A 20,674-nucleotide genomic window follows, 5' to 3' on the forward strand; every position below is an offset into this window, starting at 1 on the left:
GCGCGCCCCCGCTGGGGTTCGCGGGAAGTGCGTGCGCAGGCTAGCGCGCGCGCACGGGCGAGGCCGAACACTTCACAGGGCGATGGCAACACGTTGTCTGCACTGGCGATACACAAAAAAGGGACTGAATCGGAGTTTTGCTTGCTCAGGGGCGTAGCCAGACATTTAAAAAGCTACATGAATCACCATTCTGTGTATAAGCAATCAGAAGGAACTGGCATACGATATATTTTACGGCCTGAGCCCAGATCCCATCTTTCATGTTTGCTCCGTGATGCCCCAGGGGCATTTACTGTATGCCAAAGTATGAGGTGTTGTCCTCCTGTGCTGGATTTCTGGTGTGTAATCTCGTGCTCACCTTCCCTCTTCAGACCTATCAGTTCCTGTTCCTCTCCTTCCACATATTCTTACACTCTTAGATCTTTAAATGAATGCCTCACTCTGTTAAGGGCACCAGTGCCCCTAAGTTGAAGACCCCTGATAGTTTGGCCAAAGGACTGGCTGTCTACCTTTCACAACGTGATCGATCCTTCTGGAGTTTTTGTCGCCACAAATTAATGAATCATCCAGAGAGTCCGCTCACACCTGGGATTCTGCTACTTCCACCGTTAAGTCTTTTGTGTGCAGAGACTCGTAACCCACTCACTCCATAGACTCTTCAAAATCCTGGGCTCTGTAATGGCATTTTACTGGGTTGTGTGGTTCCCCCTAGAATCATCGCCTGACAAAGACCCATGTCATTTTAGGTTAGGGTTCATTACAAATGAAATGGGTTCTTTGGGCTTTGAAAAGACCCTGCGATGATCTGCTGGTTGAAGAACATTTGCAGGTTTAGGTGGGGGGACGAGGATGGCGTCCCTTTGTGTTCAAAGCAGGTATTCGGTATTAGACTTTGAAAACCTTGTCTCTTTGGTGTCCGGCACATGGGGCCTGTTCAGTTAAATAATTGGTACCCCATTGTCTTTATGGAGTGTGTACCCCTTAACTTTCATAAATGATGCCCCCAACAGATTAACCAGTTTAACCAGCTCAGGCTGTAATAACCCTGCTCTGGATAAAGCAAGGTTAGAGAATGGATGGATTGACTGATGGATGGATGGATGGATGGATGGGTAGCTTTGAAAAGGTTGCTAATAACAGGACAAAATGTCTAGCAGGCAACCGAAGCAGAATATCACCGATCCAGAAAACCTGAACTTAGCCTTCGAGGCCCCTTAAAATCAGGAACTGGCTGGTGTTTAACAAATCTGTTTTCATCTATTCGAGGTTATTAATGAAATTTGGGTCTAAATGAATTTTGTCCGGGGTTTGTTCCTGCCTTGCACCCTGTGCTGGCTGGGATTGGCTCCAGGTGAGCCTGTGTTAGGATATAGCAGGTTGGACAATGACTGACTGACCGTAGAGATGTCAGGTATTTGGAAGGAATTACTCTCTGCGTCTCTCTCCTAGGAGGTTTCGTGTTGCCGGCATGCTGGCATTGTTTGTGCATTACCGGCTAAGCGACTTTGTCTTTCTTTGGAGGCTTTGTTTTGCCCGCATGCTTGCCTTGCTTTAGTATTAGCAGCAGGAGGAAAAGTGAAAGGGATACCGTTTTGCCGATGAACTTGCCATGCTTCAGTATTAGCCGCTAAGCGAGTGACTCTCTCTTTGGCAGTTTCCTTTTGCCGATGTGCTGGCCTCCCTTGTGTTTCCTCGGAGGTGGAGCCGTTACCCTGACTTACGGACCCGACAGACACACACACACACTTCCATGCATAAACGTTTATATATAAGACATGTATATAAATATACATACATATATACATTATATATATATATATATATACTGCTTAGCCACAACATTCAAACCACTGAAAGGTGACGTGAATACCATTGATTATCTCATTCCAATGGTGCCAGTCAGGGGCTGGCATATATTGGGCAGCAAGTGAACAGCCCATTCTTGAAGGTGGTGTGCTGGAAGCAATAAAAATAGACCTGAGCTTGTAATGTGAAGGCCTTAAGACACTGGACTCTCCATCACAAAGTTACTGGTTCAGGTGCCATCTCTACCCCACTGTGCCATCCTGAGCCAGCCATGTGAGCTGAATGTGCTCCATTTATTGAGTATACAGGTAGATATTTTAGGGTGGGGTGTATGATTACTCGGGTAATTACTGATCAGTTTTACCTTTGGCGATGCCGGTAATTAATTATAACAATTTTTGGGATGCCATAGAAGGGGCACCAAGTTAAATGTAGATTGAGTGCATGATCTCTGTTCCACTTTCTGGCTAGCAAGCCAGAAACATAAAGAAATCTGTACAATTTATAAACAAAGTTCACAAAGTCGGCGAAAGTCTACATTAACACTTTTACTTTCTCTGTTGGTGTTCGACGTGGCCATAGATCTACGGGACTCATTCACTCTGAATGAGGCAGTTGCCAGTCAAACCAACTCACATATCCACCTTAATAAAAAGATAAGTGTCTGGCTGTCTGTCTGGTTGTTATGTCTCTGACATTGTAACAGATGGCACATCAGAAATATTTGTAGTAATAAAATGCATTGCACTTGTCATTCCAACTGATGGCGCATCACTAACATTAATACTGCTTTCATAAATGCCATACTAAATAGCATATAACAGAGACATATGCATTGCACTTGTCATTTCAAAAGATGGTGCATCACAAACATTTGTAGTAATAAAAAGCATTGATTTTCCGCTGCAACAAATGGGGCATCATTAACATTAACACGGCTTTCATAAATCCCATACCAATGGCATATAACAGAGACATATACATTGCACCTGTTATTCCAACAGATGGTGCACCGCAAATATTTGTAGTGGTAAAATGCACTGCATTTGTCATTCCAACAGATGGTGCATCACCAACATTAACACTGCTTTCATGAATCCCATACTAAATGGCACACAACCGAGACATATGCATTGCATTTGTCATTCCAACAGATGGTGCATCACTAACATTAACACTGCTTTCATAAATCCGGTGCTAATGCCACACAACAGAGGCATGTGCATTGCACTTGAAATTCCAACAGATGGTGCATCATAAACATTAGAAGTAATAAAATGTGTTGATTTGTCATTCCAAAATATGGTGCATCACTAACAATTAACACTGCTTTCGTACCAAATGGCATATAACAGAGGCATACACATTGCACTTGTCATTTCAACAGATGGCACATCACAAGCATTTGTTGTAATACTTTGCATTACTACAAACATTTGTGGTATCTGTTGGAGTGAAAAGTGCCATGCATTTTATTACTACATGCATTACAAATACATTCCTAAAGATGGTGCGTTGCAAACTTTAACGCTGAGATCTGCGTTGATTATTTAGATTTCCCCCTGTCTTAGATGGATAACACAGCTACTCCGTGATTAAACTCGTTACTTTTGCACATTTTGTGGCGTCCTGCACCTTCTGTCATTTCGAGCATCACCACCATGGGGCGCTAAAACAGCAGGGCTCACTGCCGACACGATAATTTTGTTTGCCTCTTTCCTCAAACGATCTGCTCTTTCTTCAAATTAGCTCACTTGGATTCTTGGTAAATGAATTCCGCGCCGCTCCATCTCTTTGGTCTACCGACTTTTTATTTTTTTATTTATTTATTTATTTTTTTTGCTCGCTCGGTCGTTTCTCCCGGTGGTTCCCTCTGTCTTGCCCAACCTTCCGCTTCTCACGTTTTCTCCGCCCTCCGCCCTGCTCATGCAGCTTCATTGCGGTTTGTCTGGTTATCTCGCTCCGTGAGGAGGACTTCCTAAAATAGCAGCCGAGCCGACGGTCGGGCGATTGTTTAACTCCTTCGGCGCTGCGGGAGAGCCTGGCGGTCAGGCAAGAAGGGAGGGTCGATATAGAGTGGGCTGGGGCGTTGGGGGGTCAACCGGCGACTAAGGGAGGTGGACTAACTAAGATTTAGAATGCCAGTAACATGGCCAGGGTTAAAATTAAAGTTTATATGGTTCTACTGTATAGGAGGCCACCGGTGATTGTGTCCTTGATCAGCTACAGCGCATTCAGAAATTATTGCGACCCCTTCACTTTCTGCACACTTCATCGTGCTCTAAGTTTCAGTTTAAACATAGAAATTCACCATTTTTGCCCATTGATTTGCACTCAATAACCCCTCATGACACATGAAAACATGTTTTCACAAAGGTTTGACTATTTATCAAAATGTATTGAGACCCTTAATTCAGTTTAATTCCAGCTCTGAGACTCTACAAGCTTTGCACACCTGGATTGGCGCAGTTGATCCCTTTCTTCCTGGTAGATCCTCTCAAGCTCCATTAGAAACGGCCATCTGTGGGTCTCTCCATACTGTAGATGTTCTATGGGATTCACGTCTGGGTACTTCAAGGACCCTCACAGACTTGTCCAGACTCCACCCCAGCATTGTCTTGGCCGTGTGCTTCGGGATGTCGTCCTGCTGAAAGGTGAGCTGTCACCTCGGTCCCAGCTGGTGTGCGCTCTGCAGCAGGCGCCATAGGCCAGTGTAATCCCTGGGACTTCCGTCTGACCTGCAAGTGACTCTGATGGACCATACTTTGAGTCTCCTTGCTAAGACTCTACAAGCTTTGCACATCTAGAAACTGCCATCTGCGGACCTGTCAATAGATGTTCTACACTGAAAAAAGTATAACCTCCATTCAACTTAAAATAATTAAGGTAGTGATTCACACTTAATATCCATCCATCCATTATCCAACCCGCTATATCCTAACTACAGGGTCACGGGGGTCTGCTGGAGCCAATCCCAGCCAACACAGGGCGCTAGGCAGGAAACAAACCCCGGGCAGGGCGCCAGCCACACTTAATATTTTCAATCTAAACCAATATAATTCTTCTAATTTATTGAACCCACGATTTTTAAGTTGAGGCAAATCATTTAAAGTGATTGGGTGCAATTCACTTGTTTTATACTGAAGTAAATCTAGTTGTTAAGTTGTTACAATTTAAACTGGTTTATTGGTTATAATCTGTTTTTATGCTATTAGAAATATGAACACAACACATTCCAGTGCTGTACTTTTTACATTTATTTAAAAATGTAGTGCAAATACGCAAGCATTTTCTAGTGTAAATCTATACTAATAAAAGGCAAAGCCCTCACTGACTGACTCACTGACTGACCGACTGACTGACCGACTGACTGACTGACTCACTAATTCTCCAACTTCCTGTGTAGGTAGAAGGCTGACATTTGACAGGCTCATTCCTTACAGCTTACTTACAAAAGTTAAGCAGGTTTCATTTAGAAATTTAACACGTAACGGTCATAACAGTCAACAACGTCCGCCATGTTGAACTTTCTTATTTATGGCCCCATCTTCACGAAATTTGGTAGGCGGCTTCCCTGCACTAACCGAAACCGATGTACGTACTTATTTCAGTGGTATGATGCCACTGTCGGCCGCCATATTGAACTTTTCAACGGTCTTTGTTACTTATGGGCCCATCTTCAAGAAATGTGGTACGCGGGTTCCCAACGCTAACTGAATCCTACTTACGTACATATATACGTCCATAGCCTGCAACTCGGTCACCGTGTGAGGTGGCGTTGGGTCCCCCATCTTAACGCCTCCCACGTTGTTGGCTGCCTGCCTATATAAAGCCGTCCGTCGCTCCAGTCTCTCCATTCCCTTCCTTGCTACACCACAGGATTCACGTCTCCCTGCTGATAACTACAGCCTTTTTATTTAATCCACGGCTTCTCCGCTGTTTTATTGTTCATTTATTACGATTATAGTTATTGTGTAGGTATTTTAGACTTACTTTACATTGTTCAGGTACCCATTTCCTTTATCATTCCAACCGTACCCCTATTAACATGTCTATTGAGGTGATCACCATCGATCAAAGAACTGTCACTTACCGAGTGGTTTCCATGCCTGGAGATGGCACCTGCCTTTTCCATTCTCTGTATTACATATTGCACGGCCTCATCCATATCAGGCTCACTCTTGATATCCATTGTGTCTTATGTATTGAATGACTGGACAGGTTCAAGGTGTGGACTGATGACGGTACAGGAGATAATTAGACTACACAGGAGCACTAGAAGAGTGAAATGCTTAAGCCCTTCACCTATGGATCTGCATGTGAGTTGATGGCTGCCGCTGAATTGTTCGGTTGTCACTTTCAAGTGTACCGAAATGACCAAATATTTGACACCTTTGGACAACCGCCAATGCCTCTTAAACATCTCAGATTGACAGGTGACGATTTCAGTAGTGGACACTTTGATGTTTATGAATGTTTAAATTCTCAAAAGCTGGATGTAAAGTTATCGATGAAACCGGTTGTGTGCTTACAAGGCTTGACAGATGCCGAATGTCACTTCAACACAAGTCCTACAAATACTGTCGTCATTGAAACAAACCATGAAACTCAAACCGATTATGACAGCAGCAATCCAAGCTGTGAGATTTGAGACAAGATTACTGTTCACATGGCCGACTGTACGTTACATGCTCAAGAGTAAGCTCAGCGCACAGCTTGGTCAGATTACAACCGGAGGGCCGAACTCACAATGTGGGATACAAAGAGATCCTTCACAAATAATTATTGGTAGATTTTCCCTCAGTTTAAAAAGGTTTAATTTTCGTCTTAATAACAATTTTAAGGCAGTACTTCGCTGCGGCAAAGTGCGAGAATTTTGCTTGTCTTAAATATACAACAAATAATTACTAAACATTTCTACATGTTTCTTGATAGTGTGTTTTATTACGAGTTCTTATACTCAAAATGAACAGTTGAGAAACAGGGTTACTTACCAGAAATCCTCCGTTATAAACGTCTGCCGCTGAAGATGACCAGACCTGGACTCCACTCGGGAAAAGTCTTCTTCATTTTTTGGCAGTTGGAAAGTCAGCACGCTGGAAGGTTCGAATGGAAGAAAATACAAACGGCCCCACAAACACAGCAGCACACGAACAACCTAAAATATTACGTTAACTGAAATGGGATTTGCATGTTGATTCCCTCCACCATAACTTACTTTGGTACATTTTTTTAGCTTTGATTGAGATCTGAAACCGGGGCGGCATGGTGGAGCAGTGGTAGCGCTGCTGCCTCGCAGTTAGGAGACCCGGGTTCGCTTCCCGGGTCCTCCCTGTGTGGAGTTTGCATGTTCTCCCCGTGTCTACGTGGGTTTCCTCCTACAGTCCAAAGACATGCACGTTAGGTGGATTGGCAATTCTACATTGGCCCTAGTGTGTGCTTGGTGTGTGGGTGTGTTTGTGTGTGTGTCCTGCGGTAGGTTGGCACCCTGCCCAGGATTGGTTCCTGCCTTGTGCCCTGTGTTGGCTGGGATTGGCTCCAGCAGACCCCCGTGACCCTATTCGGATTCAGCGGGTTAGTAAATGGATGGATGGAGATCTGAAACCAAATATTTCAAGCTACAACACTAAAAGACTAATCTTAAATTGCTTGAAAGAGAAAATTTACGTTGAATGAACAACATCAATGTCACAGACGTGTCCAGACTCCACCCCAGCATTGGGGGCCGTGTGCTTCAGGATGTCATCCTGCTGAAAGGTGAGCTGTCACCTCGGTCCCAGCTGGTGTGCACTCTGCAGCAGGTGCCGTAGGCCAGTGTAATCCCTATTTTATGGGACTTCCATCTGACCTGCAAGTGACTCTGATGGACCATACTTTGAATCTCCTTGCTAAGACTCTACAAGCTTTGCACACCTGGAGTTGATCCCTTTCTTCCTCTCAAGCTCCATTAGAAACAGCCATCTGTGGGTCTCTCCATACTGTAGATGTTCTATGGGATTCACGTCCTGGTCCTTCAAGGACCCTCACAGACGTGTCCAGACTCCACCCCAGCATTGTCTTGGCCGTGTGCCTTCGGGACGTCATCCTGCTGAAAGGTGAGCTGTCACCTCGGTCCCTGCAGCAGGCATCAGGTGTCAGAGTGCTGCTTTGGAACGACGCCATAAAGGACCCATTTTAGGGGTCCCAAAAGAATTATTTACATGAAGATGAGAGAAAGAGTTTTTACTTCTTATGACCCATAACAGGCTCCATAAATAGCCACGAAGAGATGAATAACAGCTCTGTAAAACGCCAAACAGGTTCCTCATTTTAAGCTTTTCACTTTGGCAGCACACAATGCATACAATGACGCAGAGTTCATCTTGACCTGTTAGCATCCTGCTAAATCGACTATGAGACGTTAAACATTTCTGCTTTGGTTTGTCAACACATTGGGGACCTTCGGAAAACTTGCAGAACCAATTTCAAATGCAAGGCACCCCTTCACAAAATGAAATGGTTCTTCTATGGGGAACCACACAACCCAGTGTAAATGCCACTAAGGAGCCCAGTACCTATAACAGCGTATGTGGCCACCTCAGTTGTGACTCGTCTCGCTGTCCCTTCGTCCTGAAGCTGCCACCGCCATACGTCACCGCAGGAATGACATCAGGCAGATGATGAGCAGCACCTGATCTTCACCAGACATGCTGCTTGGACTTCTACCCCAACAGTGCCATGTTTTTGTGCCACCACACCGAGTCCTTTAAACTGTCACCTGCCTTCCAGCCACCCAATCACAAATGGCTGCCTGATGGAGTGCTGCTCAGGTGGTTGTCCATCTGAACAGGTTCTCCCTTCTCAGCAGTCTGTCAGAGTGACCATTGGGTTCTTAGTCACCTCCCTGGCTTGGTTACTCATGTTGGCTGGACGGTCACCTCTAGGAGTCCAAACATCTTTCCTTTCATAATTCTTGAGGACACTGCGATCAAAATGGTTTCATCTCCTTGTCTTGACGGTTGGACAGTTTGATCGTGGAGGTCTACGGTGGACTTCATGGTTTGTTTTTTGTCCTGACCTGCAATGTGAGTACCACAATGGATGGACAGGCGTCACAAAGCGGGATGGTGGATGATATCTGGCCCGGCTGGGGCGCCGTAACGAAGGAAAATGGATGGACTGACAAGAATCCTTTCCTTATAATGGAAGGACTGGGGTGGGGGGACGACAACAATGTTGAGATCCTTTATCTCTTGATACATTAGATGGCAGCGTCCCTGGGCTTCAGTACTTTGCAGGATACCCACAGGGCATCCTGGGAATTGGAGTTCTGTGGTGCAGTCCTGCCTTGGCCATCAGATGCCACCAGAGGGCGCTGCAGGGGAGTGTAATCCCTGTTTTATGGGACTTCCATCTGACCTGGAAGTGATTCCGATGGACCATGTCATAGTACCGGAAGTACTCTCAGGTGTAAGACAAAAGGAGCCGTCCCACCTCGCCCAAGGAGTCAACATCGGGACAACAGAGGACAAAACATTTTGGAGGAGTGGAAGGAGAAAAAGAGAAAAGCATGCTTCAGTGTTTCTGGTCCTTTAACTGTGATTACTTGTCTATTAAGGCCTATAAATGAATAAAAGGGACGGTATTTGAACCCATTACCATGTTGGGGGGATTGGGTCTGGGTTTTGGGGCTTGGTGGCGCCCCCTACTTTTCTAAACGACGCTCAATCAATTCAGTTTGCCACCGGTAGATTCCAGTCAAGTTCTAGAAGCATCTCAAGGAGAAGGAAGGCCAACAGGGGACACCTGTGTGGCAGCAGAGGGTCAAAAATGGCAAATGTAAGAGGGGCATCCCAGGGCAGACAGAGAAAAGCCGAGATGATCACCTGATAGAAAAACGAATGCAATGTCAGAAGGACGTCTCTTTCACAGCACATGTTAGCGGAGAACACAGAAGCATCTCTCGGGTGGCATGAAGGGATATGAGATGGGCAACCACTGGGGGAAACTAACTGGAAGGATACCACGGGATTTTTAGGGACAGGTGACGTTCATGACAAATCAGTCTCTGAAGTCTCCTTAGGAGAGGTCTGCTTTCTCTCTCTTTCTCCTTAGAAGAACCAGAAGTTGTCTTGGGACGGCGTGTGGCGTTTCATCTTCATCCTGAAACCGTCCAAGAGGAAGTGTCCCGATGCAGAAAAGCAAACAAGACGTGATTCATTCCAGAACGGCCTGCGTCTCTTTTTTTTACCCACATCCCTCTGCCACGCAGATCACTTCCTCCTGAAGGTGCTTCTTCTCTGGGCGTCATCTTTTAGTCGATACCCGAGGGGGGGGCAACACTGGTGGGCAGTCTAGCATCCCGATTCCATCTACGTCATCGTCTGCAGGCTTTGAGCCCTCAAAAGACTGGTGGGGAAATAAGGTCGGGGTGGGCAACTTGGAGCTCAGCATGGCAAGAGGGTCATCCTGGGGGTTTACTTTGTGCAAGGGCAAGAGCATTGGAGCCCACCTACCAATGTTCATTTTTATGGTCCCTCTGCCAGTGCAGGGCTCCTGGGTGGGCTTAATAGGCAGGTTTGCCATCCTCCTTCAATACTGTGGATTTATTTTGCCCCCTCTACCCAGACAGACTTGCTTCACCCACCCTCCTTTACCAACATACATTTGTATACCCGGGTCCTTGTGCCCCTTGCTAGGACAGATTTATCACTCCCCTCTCCACCAGGCAGGTGTATGTATTATGCCCCTTCTGACAGGGTGCACCATCTGCCAGGTATCCTGCCCCCCATGTCAGGGATCTTGTGCCATAAATGAACAGACTTGTTATTCTCTTATGCCCCTCTTCTTGAATTGTGGATTATACCCACTCTGGCAAGTGTGCCACCTTCCAGCTGCTGCATTGTGTGCCCTTTCTGCCAGGGCAGCTCATTTGTAATCTTCTACTGCCACAATGTGTTCAGGCAGCCTCCTCTACTATTCAGATGACAATGTCATTAAAGGCACAGTGCCTGTGAGAGGGTCTGTGCCCTGCACGTTTTCTCTCCACCTTGCCAGCAGGCGGGTGGCAGCTCCCATGGTAACGTGCTTGAGGCACCCCCTGGGTGTGAGCCACAGATTTCCTGGTAATCGTGAAGATTCTTGCATGCAGGCTGTGACCACAGGATGCTTGTTGGATGGCACCCAGCATGTTTAAGAAGAATAGCTTGGGGCGGGCAAGATGTGCCCAGGGCAGGCCGTGTGCATGGCGCTGCAAGGTGGAGGCCGAGCCGATGTACCCAAACTGCCATGTGGGAGGAGGAAGTGAAGGCTGGCGTGTGGCTCATCAGGCGACCTGAGAACGAGAACTGATGCGGTGAAGGGGAGGGGCTTAATGATGTGAAGCGTGAGCTTGGCGTGTCATTGGGCGGTGCTTGGGGGGATTAGGGTTGAGAAGGCGGAGCTTAGTGATGCACAGACGCGGCAATCAGCCTGACTCTTATTAATACATGGCATTGGTTGGCTGGCATCTCGGCTGAGATGGAAGGTTCCTTACCTGGCAGGGGGGCCTTTTTTAATGGCATCCTGACCCTGTTGCTTAGTGGTACCTTTCCCAGTCGGGATGCTGTTATAAAAGATGGGCAGGTGGTGGAGACCACTTCCCAGGGCCAGGTGCTCCACAAGTGCACTGCGTAGTGAAATCGCTCAGGTGTGCTTCCTGTTTGGTAGCTTTGGTGGGCAGCCCTATTGGGGTCCTGGGGAGCTGCTGGATGGAGGCTGTCTTGCCACAGGGAGGTTCCGTCTGACCCGGAAGGGTAGTGTGAGAGCACCAGTAGTAACCCCGGGGCCTTCATAAAGGAGGCGAGTTGGAGTCGAGTGGAAGAGCACAAAGCTCACCTGGGAGGAGCGGAGGAAAAGAGAACCAGGGAGTGGTGCTTTTGTTTCGGCCATTATTACAAAGAAGCCTTTTGTTAAGGTAATTCATTGTCATAAACCCCCTTTATTCGATCCTGGGACTGGTGTCACTGTGGTTGTGTCTGGAGTTTGGGATGCTGCACCGCCCCCTACTGGTCACACCCTGCATGTCACATAACACTATTGACACAACTACACAAAAGAAAAGACAACTGCAAAGTGAAGAAGCACATGAAGAGCCAACACGTGAACACACAAACAATCAACTCACCTTACACAAAAGATGGCGATAACTACACAGCTCTGCCGAACACTACAAAACTATGGACACTCCCAACTAAGGAAAACGCTACACACACTTCAACACACAACAGACTACACAGAAACATAAACTGAAATGCTAAGACCGCCACCACAGAAACACACACACCTCCACCACAGTGTCTAAGCCGTTATATGAAGCAAACGCACAAACATTCAGCTTACACCTCATAGATAGCCTAACTCTACGAAACATACACACGTCTACATTACAAAACCTAATACTGTACAGTAAACATACAAATAACTGCACTACAAAGTCTGCATATGGCCACTCACAGAAATACACAACTATGGCTAAAGCTACACAAACATTTACAACGGGCTTGACACGTGAGGAGGAAGCCATGAAGATACGGCGAGAACGGGCGGGTTCAGAGTCCAATAGGAGCGTCGCTCCTCACCGCACCGTCCAATCACAGTCGCACAGCCTGGCTGGATACGCGAGATAAGGCAGCGCAGTTTTTTATTTTTTTTTTTATTCGGCTTTACACACACCAGCCGCACGAGGTCGCCAGTCTCATAAACTTGCATGCGCTTTTCACTTAAGGCCTCCTTCAAAGCAAACTTTTTTTTTTTTAATTTTTATTATGGATTCCGTTTCTCGCTGCCTGCACAAGCAAATGACAACATAAAGCGTCCATTCATGCGTCCGTTCATGCCACAGTCACTGCACTTTGTATCGTTCAGCGCACACGTCCTGTTTAAGGTGCCTGACTCTATCTTGATGAAGCGATCAACCACTGGGAGCGCAGGTTGCAGGGTGACGTTACCGCATTCACGCCGAAAGTGTCACGACGAGTTATGAAAGTGTAATGATTCGGTTTGCGTCAGCATAACGCAGCGATCGTAACGTTAATTCTGGTGTGATCACTTCTTTTCACCCAGAAGAGTGAAGGTGAGATGAGAAAATGTGAACTTCTAAAGCTAGAGATAACATTTTGTGACACCACGACAGAACCAAGGTCAGTGTGACAGGCCACAGTCACCACATTGAGGAGCCAGATGGGGCAGAGAACAAAACCTTTCTTACTTCAGACCCTTCTTACTCGTTTATCTTCTAGATATTAAAATAAAAATAGAAAGTGAAAGGCACTATATAAGAGATAGATAGATAGATAGATAGATAGATAGATAGATAGATAGATAGATAGATAGATAGATAGATAGATAGATATGAAAGGCACTATATTATAGATAAATAGACAGATATTCAAAGCACTATATGATAGATAGATAGATAGATAGATAGATAGATAGATAGATAGATAGATAGATAGATAGATATGAAAGGCACTATATGATAGATAGATAGATAGATAGATAGAGTGAAAGTCGCTATATGATAGACAGATAGATAGATAGATAGATAGATAGATAGATAGATAGATAGATAGATAGATAGATAGATAGATAGAGTGAAAGTCGCTATATTTAAACAAGTGAAGTGTCTTCCGTATGCTCTGCTGTTGTTCCTTTTAAGTCCATTGCCAGGCCTGGTGGTCCTGTATCTTTCACTCGGCCCCTTGTCAATATTATGAACACGTCCAGAGTCTTCTGTATTTTTGCACTGAGGGTCGTTTCTAGGTTTTTTTTTGTATTTTTTCGACAAAGGGGTCGCCATGAAATGCTTTTCAGCACCTATTTGACACCCGCATGCCAGCATGCAGACCCTTGAATGAAAGGCGCGATAGAAGTGTGACACGGGAGACGCTGCTTGCAAATGAAAAAAAAAAGAGTCAAGAAAGTTTGAGTACTAAGAAATGTCGTTTTTATTGTCAAATTTCTTTGTACATGTTACGATGGTGGGGTGGTGGAGGGCAGCAGGGGGGCTGAGAGGGCGCAGCCGATCGGCCGCAGACCTCGCCCTGCTCCCCGTCTCACTCCCGTTTTCACTCCCGCCCCCCTCTCCCCAAGAACGGCCGTCGCTTTAAGGAGGTCCGCCTTGGCCCCCTTCTCTCTTGCTCTCCCCCCGCGCCTCCGGGGTCTTTTATTATAAAAGGGCCGTTTGTGAGCGCTGAGTGGGGAGAGGCTCGTGGCTTCGGGTTCATTAAGACGATGGTCAGCTCGCTCGCCGGCGGCTTTCTTCTTTTAAGACTGGACTGAGAGAGAGAGAGTCGGAGGGGGGAGCCGAGTGGACAGGGAGGGGAGCTGGACCGGAGACACGTGCTTCTGAAGGGTGGGATGGTGCGTCTGGTGCTGGAAGGGGATGAGGGTGGCGGGAGGTTCCCAATACCTCTGGCTGGGGCAGAAGGCAAAGGGAACGGGTGAAAGGAGTGGGAAGTCACTGGTGGGGGACAGTTTATTCCTGGTCCTTCTCCTCTCCGTGTGTGATGACGTAGCACACGTTTTTGTAGTCCACGTTGCCGGCAACATCTGGAGGGAAGGCTGTGAAGAAGTTCTTCATCTGTGGAAAGGGAAGAAGGGATGATGGTGAGACAGGAGCAGAAAGTCAGAGAGACAGAAAGAGAGTGCGCATGCATGGGGACAGAGAAAGGACGAAAAAGGAGAAGGCGAACTGACCTCCTCTGCAGAGAATCTGTCGCACTGAGTGGTCAGCAGTTCTTGCAAGCTGGAGGAGAGAGAAGAAAATGAGAAAAACGGCTTTAGGGGGCTTCACGACGACAATCCCCTGTTTTTTTTTTTAAACCTTTCATACATTTGCACACCCACTTTGATCAGAATGCTCTCTTTGCCCAAATCCATCTTTGTTTTATAGCAAGAAGCGACTCGGGAAAACAATAGATAGCAATTCAAGACCCCAAAGCGACACTCGCTGCCCCGCGGACACTTACAATTCCTTCTTGATTGTGCCTTTGCCCTCAGGGTCCAACACCTTGAATGCTGCGATGATGACGTCTTCGGGGTCAGCACCTGCAATTTAGAGGAAGAGGCGACAGCTTAGTGACGGAAACGCAGCAAAGACAAACGAAACAAACGAGAAATGGGGTGCGACTCGGGTTACGGCCTGGCGAGCGGGCACTGGGGGTACGGGGTGGTATGGTGTGGAGCATGCCATGGCAATGTCATAGTTTGACATTATATCCTGTTATTATGCCATGCACTTCTACGTGCGGCATTCTAGTTATTCGCTGTATGATGTACGGTGCCATGTCATGTTCTGTTTTATTATGTTGTACTATGGCATAGTATGGCATGATATTCCATTACACTGTGGTATATAATGGCATTGAAAGGCGTGGTATAGAATGTTTTTTATTCTGTTATGCTATGTGGTATTACACAATATAATGTTATAGTAGGTATGTAATGGTACAGTTCAGTTACAGTATGTATACTGCTATAGTACAGTATGGTATGGTAGTCTGTTATGCTACATTATTTTATTATACTGTTTATTATGGCATTCTATTCTCCATCCATCCATTATCCAACCCGCTATATCCTAACTACAGGGTCACGAGGGTCTGCTGGAGCCAATCCCAGCCAACACAGGTGCAAGGAAGGAACAAATCCTGGGCAGAGCGCCAGCCAACTGCAGGGCACACACACACACACACACACACTAGGGACAATTCAGGATCGCCAATCCTAAATGCATGTCTTTGGACTGTGGAAGGGAAACCCAAGCAGACACGGAGAGAACAAACTCCACGCAGGGAGGACCCGGGAGCAGCAGCGCTACCACTGCGCCACCGTGCTGCCCACATTCTGTTCTGTTCTTTTATATAATGGTATAGTATAGCATGGTATTCTGCTGTGTTATATAATGTTACACTATAGAATGGTACTTTATTCTATTATGTTATGCTATATAATGACACACTATTTTATGATATTCTGCTATGTTATGTTATGATATTTACTGTTAATCTATATTATGTTGTGATATGAAAGAGTACAACATGGTATTCTGTTACGTGATGATTTTCCAAATTGTGAAATGGCATGGCTTGGTCTCTATGTGTGTTATGTTATAATATATATTGGTATAGTATGACATGGTGTAATATTCTGTGCATGTTCTGTTATATTCGGTCAAATATAATGGAATTGTATGGTATGATATTCTCTTATGCTGTATTATATTATAATGGTATAGTATGGCATGGCATGATGTTCTGTTATGCCATCTCATGCCATGCTGATATAATGTTCTGCTATGTGATATTATGTTCAACTATATAATTGTAAACTATGGTTGATTATATGGAGTGATATTTGTTTTTAATTCAAATTAATAAAAATAAAAATACTATACTATAGTATGGCATTCTGTTATGTTGTGATATGGAATAGCATTCTGTTGTGTTATTTTATGGTATATTATATGGCATGGTGTGATATTCTGTTGTTATGTCATAATATTTAATTTGTTATGGTATTATTCTATTATGCTGTACCACGGTATTCTGGTATACGTTATGTTATATTGCGTTATTATTGGAATTCTAAAAGGGTGATGCAAACCCAAACCCCTTCTTCTTTATAACCACATGACTCGGACTCGGACCTCCAAGGTGTTACTCCGCCAGTCTGGCCGCTCATTCCGAGTGTTAATCCTAGTCTTGCACGCACATTACATTTTAGTTAATCACATCTCTACAATGGCCCGGACCTGCTTATCTTGAATCAGCGCCGTCTGCTAGATTTCCCATCATGCAACGGTGGATAGTAGAACTTGATCGTTTGCTCTGCACTTACCCTTGAGCTTCTCCCCAAACATGGTAAGGAACACGGTGAAGTTGATGGGGCCGTTGGCCTCCTTGACCATGGCTTCCAGCTCCTCATTCTTCACATTCAGACTGCCTGCAGCGGGAGAAAGTGGCAAAGATGCAGGTCAGGGCAAACAAGAGGGCAATCTACAAAGTAACTTTCTGTAAACTGAGTGACAGAACATTCGGAAGGACACAAGTGGCCGAATGAGATGTCACCGAGGAGATCGAATGGACTTGTCCTGATTCGGGATGCAGAAGAGTGGGCTTACCCATGGCGGCGAAAGTGTCCCTCAGGTCATCCTTGCTGATGATACCGTCTCTGTTCTGGTCAATCACAGTGAAGGCCTGCATACACAAAGAGGACACAAACGTCATGGTCACTCCTCTGTCATGTCTTCTTGTTTAACTAGAGTAAAGTTTGTTGAAATGAAAATCTAATTGTGGCACAATAAAATGAAATATTTAAAATGTACTTATTATTATTATTATTATTGGAAACTAATTTACTGTCAAAGAAAGAAAGAAGAGTTGGGGATCAGCGTCAATGGCAATTTAGAGGTCCTCGCAACCCTGAAATGGATTAAGCGGCTCTGGGAATGTTATTTCATACAAAAGAAACATACTGAAATAATCATTTTTAAATGGAAGTATATGAATATTGTTATCGAGATCTTAATCGTCGCGTGTTTTGAATTTCAATTAAACTTTAAAGTTGCATCAAAGCTTGCGCGTCATTTCACGTTCAGTAAGAATCTGTTGTCGCCCTCTTGTGGACACAATCGTCCATTGCAGACCTAAGTGGTCACCTATTCGGATTCTTGATTGAGTGTTGGGCTGCCCTCGCTTTAGATGTTCCTGCGATCAAAAGGCTTCCTTTCCAGAGTGGGATTTGGCTTCACCATCATTTTTTTTAAATAGTTTGAACGAGGTTAACATTTTGTCTCAGTACCGCTAAGGATTTTGAGCTAATACGCGATGTTTTAGAGACGTTGTAAGGTAAGATAAACTTAACAACAAAGCACACTTTGGTTTTCAGGCGCCTGTTCTTTTGGTTCTAAATTACTGAGGCTGAACCCTGTAGTTAGGATATAGCGGGTTGGATAATGGATGGATGAACCTGACTATAAAAAAGTTACATATAATTGGACGATAACTTCTTCATCAATATTAATATTATGTGTAAAACTGACTCATTTGTTTTGTTACAGAATTATTTAGACCCAACAGCTGATTTGGTTTCTGGGGACAAAACTTGCCGACCGCACTCAGGGACCGTGCATGTCGCGCCGAGTGCTCGGGTCAGATGTTAAGTTGGTGGTCTCGGGTTGCACACATAAGGACAGATGCGACCTCCTGGGGTGGGGAGGAGTGGGTTTTTAGGCTGCGCGATCTGAAGAGGAGAATCCGATCGCCTTTCCCCTTAGGAATGCCTGGCACGGAAGCCGAAGATACTTCACACTCGACCCTGCAGTCTCCAAGGCCTTGTAAGTACATGTCTTGGATGTCTCCCAGGAGGCACATAAAAATGACCCCCGATGTTAATGAGCCAGCCGGTCAAATTTGGAATAGCGGGAGTGTGGCCATCTCTATTTCCAGAGAAGGTTAAATAATCGTTTTTTTTATTTGTATATGAGATTTTTTTTTATTTTTATTTTTTGCAATGGACTATCACATTGCTTTTTACAAACATCTATTCCTATTCGGAACAAAGACGCTCTATTGGACGTCAAACTACCAGGTCCATTCATTATAGTCGTTACAGGCGTCTCTATATGTCGGGCCAAAATGTTCCATGAAGTAATTCCCGCTCGGAGGGTCCAGTGCACGACCCCAAGTATTCCCAAATTCTTGCATATATATATATATATACTCACCTCCTTGTACTCCTGAATTTGGCTCTGCTCAAACATGGAGAAGACGTTGGAGGAACCGCCTTCTGCTGCTTGCCTCCTCTTGGCCTTCTTGGGTGCCTACGGGATCGAGAAAAGGAGAGGGAGGAAGAAGAACAAGAGAAAGAGAAGATCATCAGTCTGGTTTAAATTATTAGCAGGAAACAAATATTGAAGATCAATATTCTGGTATGCATTCCAAGGAGTAAGAACGTGGAAAGACCACCATTCCGGCATTGCTCGTTTTGTAGACGCGGCGTGCGCACGTGGGTACTCCTTGTTTGTGGTGTGCAGTAAAAAAGTAGCGCAGACGTTGCAACAAAGTAACTCCAAAGTAAAGACACCCCCGAAGGCCTAAACAAGTCGGAATTTTAGCGACCACCTTTGCAGACACCGAAACGGCGGCAACTCAGCAGAAATAACGGAATAAGGCATCCGTTCCACGTGACCGAGCTGAGTAGCGCGAGAACGCGCGCGCCAGGGAGTTCCATTTAGAAACGCCCGCGAATGGCTGTATTATAGGAAATTATTACATTAATATCGAAAAATGATCCGCTGTGTCAACCCCTAACGGGAGCAACCGAAAGAAGATTTACATTAATATCGATACTTGTAGGCATTGTTTGAAGAATTGATCCTGCACCATTTAATCAAAAGAAGGTACCGACGATCTGTGCTCACCCAAAAGGCAACTGACTGCCTTTTTAATTCTAACGCCCTTTAAACATTCAGTTTCCATTATAGTTACAGATCTGATTGACCAGTGTGTTTGAAATAACACTTCAGTAAAGACGCACGTCATCCCTGCGTTTTGTATTGAAACAGTAGGCGGCTTATTTTAGATGCTAATACTATAGTGGTGGTTATTGCAGGCTATTAGTTATTATTATCTATAGATAAATACATAAGAAAGAGACAAATGTCAGTCAAACATTTCTACGAATCTCCTCGATTACTTCGCACAAACAAAGGTGGCAAAACGAAATTTCTACTCGGAGAAAGCAGGCCGAGTCCTAATGATGATGATGAAGATGAAGATGATGGTGCCGCTAACAACAGTGACACAACGCGTGCACGCGAGCAGCCGGAGAGAATTTCTTTTTTCATTTTTTTTTTACTCGTCACATGGAGTTTTATAACAAAAATCGACATTCTAAGTAGAAAATGCGGCAAATTATTATTGAAAATGCACGTTACATTACATGTAAGTGGAGCAACTCTCAATTCTTCATTAACACCCCTATCAGATTGATCAGGTTTTAAATGCGCTATATAGAATACATCATCGCTTAAATGCGTGTAGAGATAGCAGAGGTGCTTGGAAATAGCCTCAGAAACGAATTGTCTTTGGTGGAAAAGTCAAGAATGAAGAATTGATGCCTAGGATTCTTTAGAATGAATTTCAAATCCACTACGAATACTATAATATGTCTCGAGTAATACCAGACCCTTAATGGGCTGCCGTGAAGAAGAGCGCGTTCACGCGCCTCTCCGTCTCTGACTTTTAAATCTGATTTGGGAGATTCCGAAGTGCGAAGTCCGCCACTACAGGACCTTCGCTCGCCAAAGTCCCCACACGAATCGTAAATCCTGCGCTGTGTCTTCTGCAAGGCGGGGGTCTCACTTACCATTATGCTGTTGGGACGGTGACCTGGATGCGGAGAAGCTCAGACAAGCCGGGGGCTGGTGTGACTGACATGGACCCTTCGAAATCCCTGAGGATTTATATACCGACCGGCCAGTCTATCTATAGCATCACAGTCAAGTTTGGCGAGGCGTGCACCTCGAGATCAAGGGGTGGGAGCCCATGGAAGAAAAGGAGGAGGAGGAAGAGAAGGAGAAGACGCAGGCCGGCGGGGTCAGCTTTCACCTTCAGAAATAGATATGGTGGGCAGCAGCAAGGCGATGGCTCCTGCAAGACAGAGACCGGCTGTCTTGGACTATTATGGTCAAAACAGGTGAGGCAGTCCAGCCCAGCGTGCGCTGCCCCCACGCCGCCATGTCTATCTATCTATCTATCTATCTATCTATCTATCTATCTATCTATCTATCTATCTATCTATCTATCTATCTATCTATCTATCTATCTATCTATCTATTATACAG

General features: G+C 45.2%; 1 protein-coding gene across 1 annotated transcript; it reads right to left on the bottom strand.

Moving 5' to 3' along the window:
- Positions 1-13,831: 13,831 nt before the first annotated feature.
- Positions 13,832-20,305, bottom strand: mylpfa (myosin light chain, phosphorylatable, fast skeletal muscle a). Its single transcript, XM_039765032.1, has 7 exons — positions 20,197-20,305; positions 18,554-18,649; positions 16,949-17,024; positions 16,666-16,770; positions 14,796-14,874; positions 14,524-14,572; positions 13,832-14,407 (listed from the first exon to the last, which is right to left on the bottom strand). Exons 1-7 carry the CDS (start codon positions 20,197-20,199, stop codon positions 14,303-14,305), a joined length of 513 nt encoding a protein of 170 aa, XP_039620966.1. The 5' UTR covers positions 20,200-20,305; the 3' UTR covers positions 13,832-14,302.
- Positions 20,306-20,674: the final 369 nt, after the last annotated feature.

Source organism: Polypterus senegalus, chromosome 10 (genome assembly GCF_016835505.1).
Source record: "Polypterus senegalus isolate Bchr_013 chromosome 10, ASM1683550v1, whole genome shotgun sequence".
Lineage (NCBI taxonomy): Eukaryota > Metazoa > Chordata > Cladistia > Polypteriformes > Polypteridae > Polypterus > Polypterus senegalus.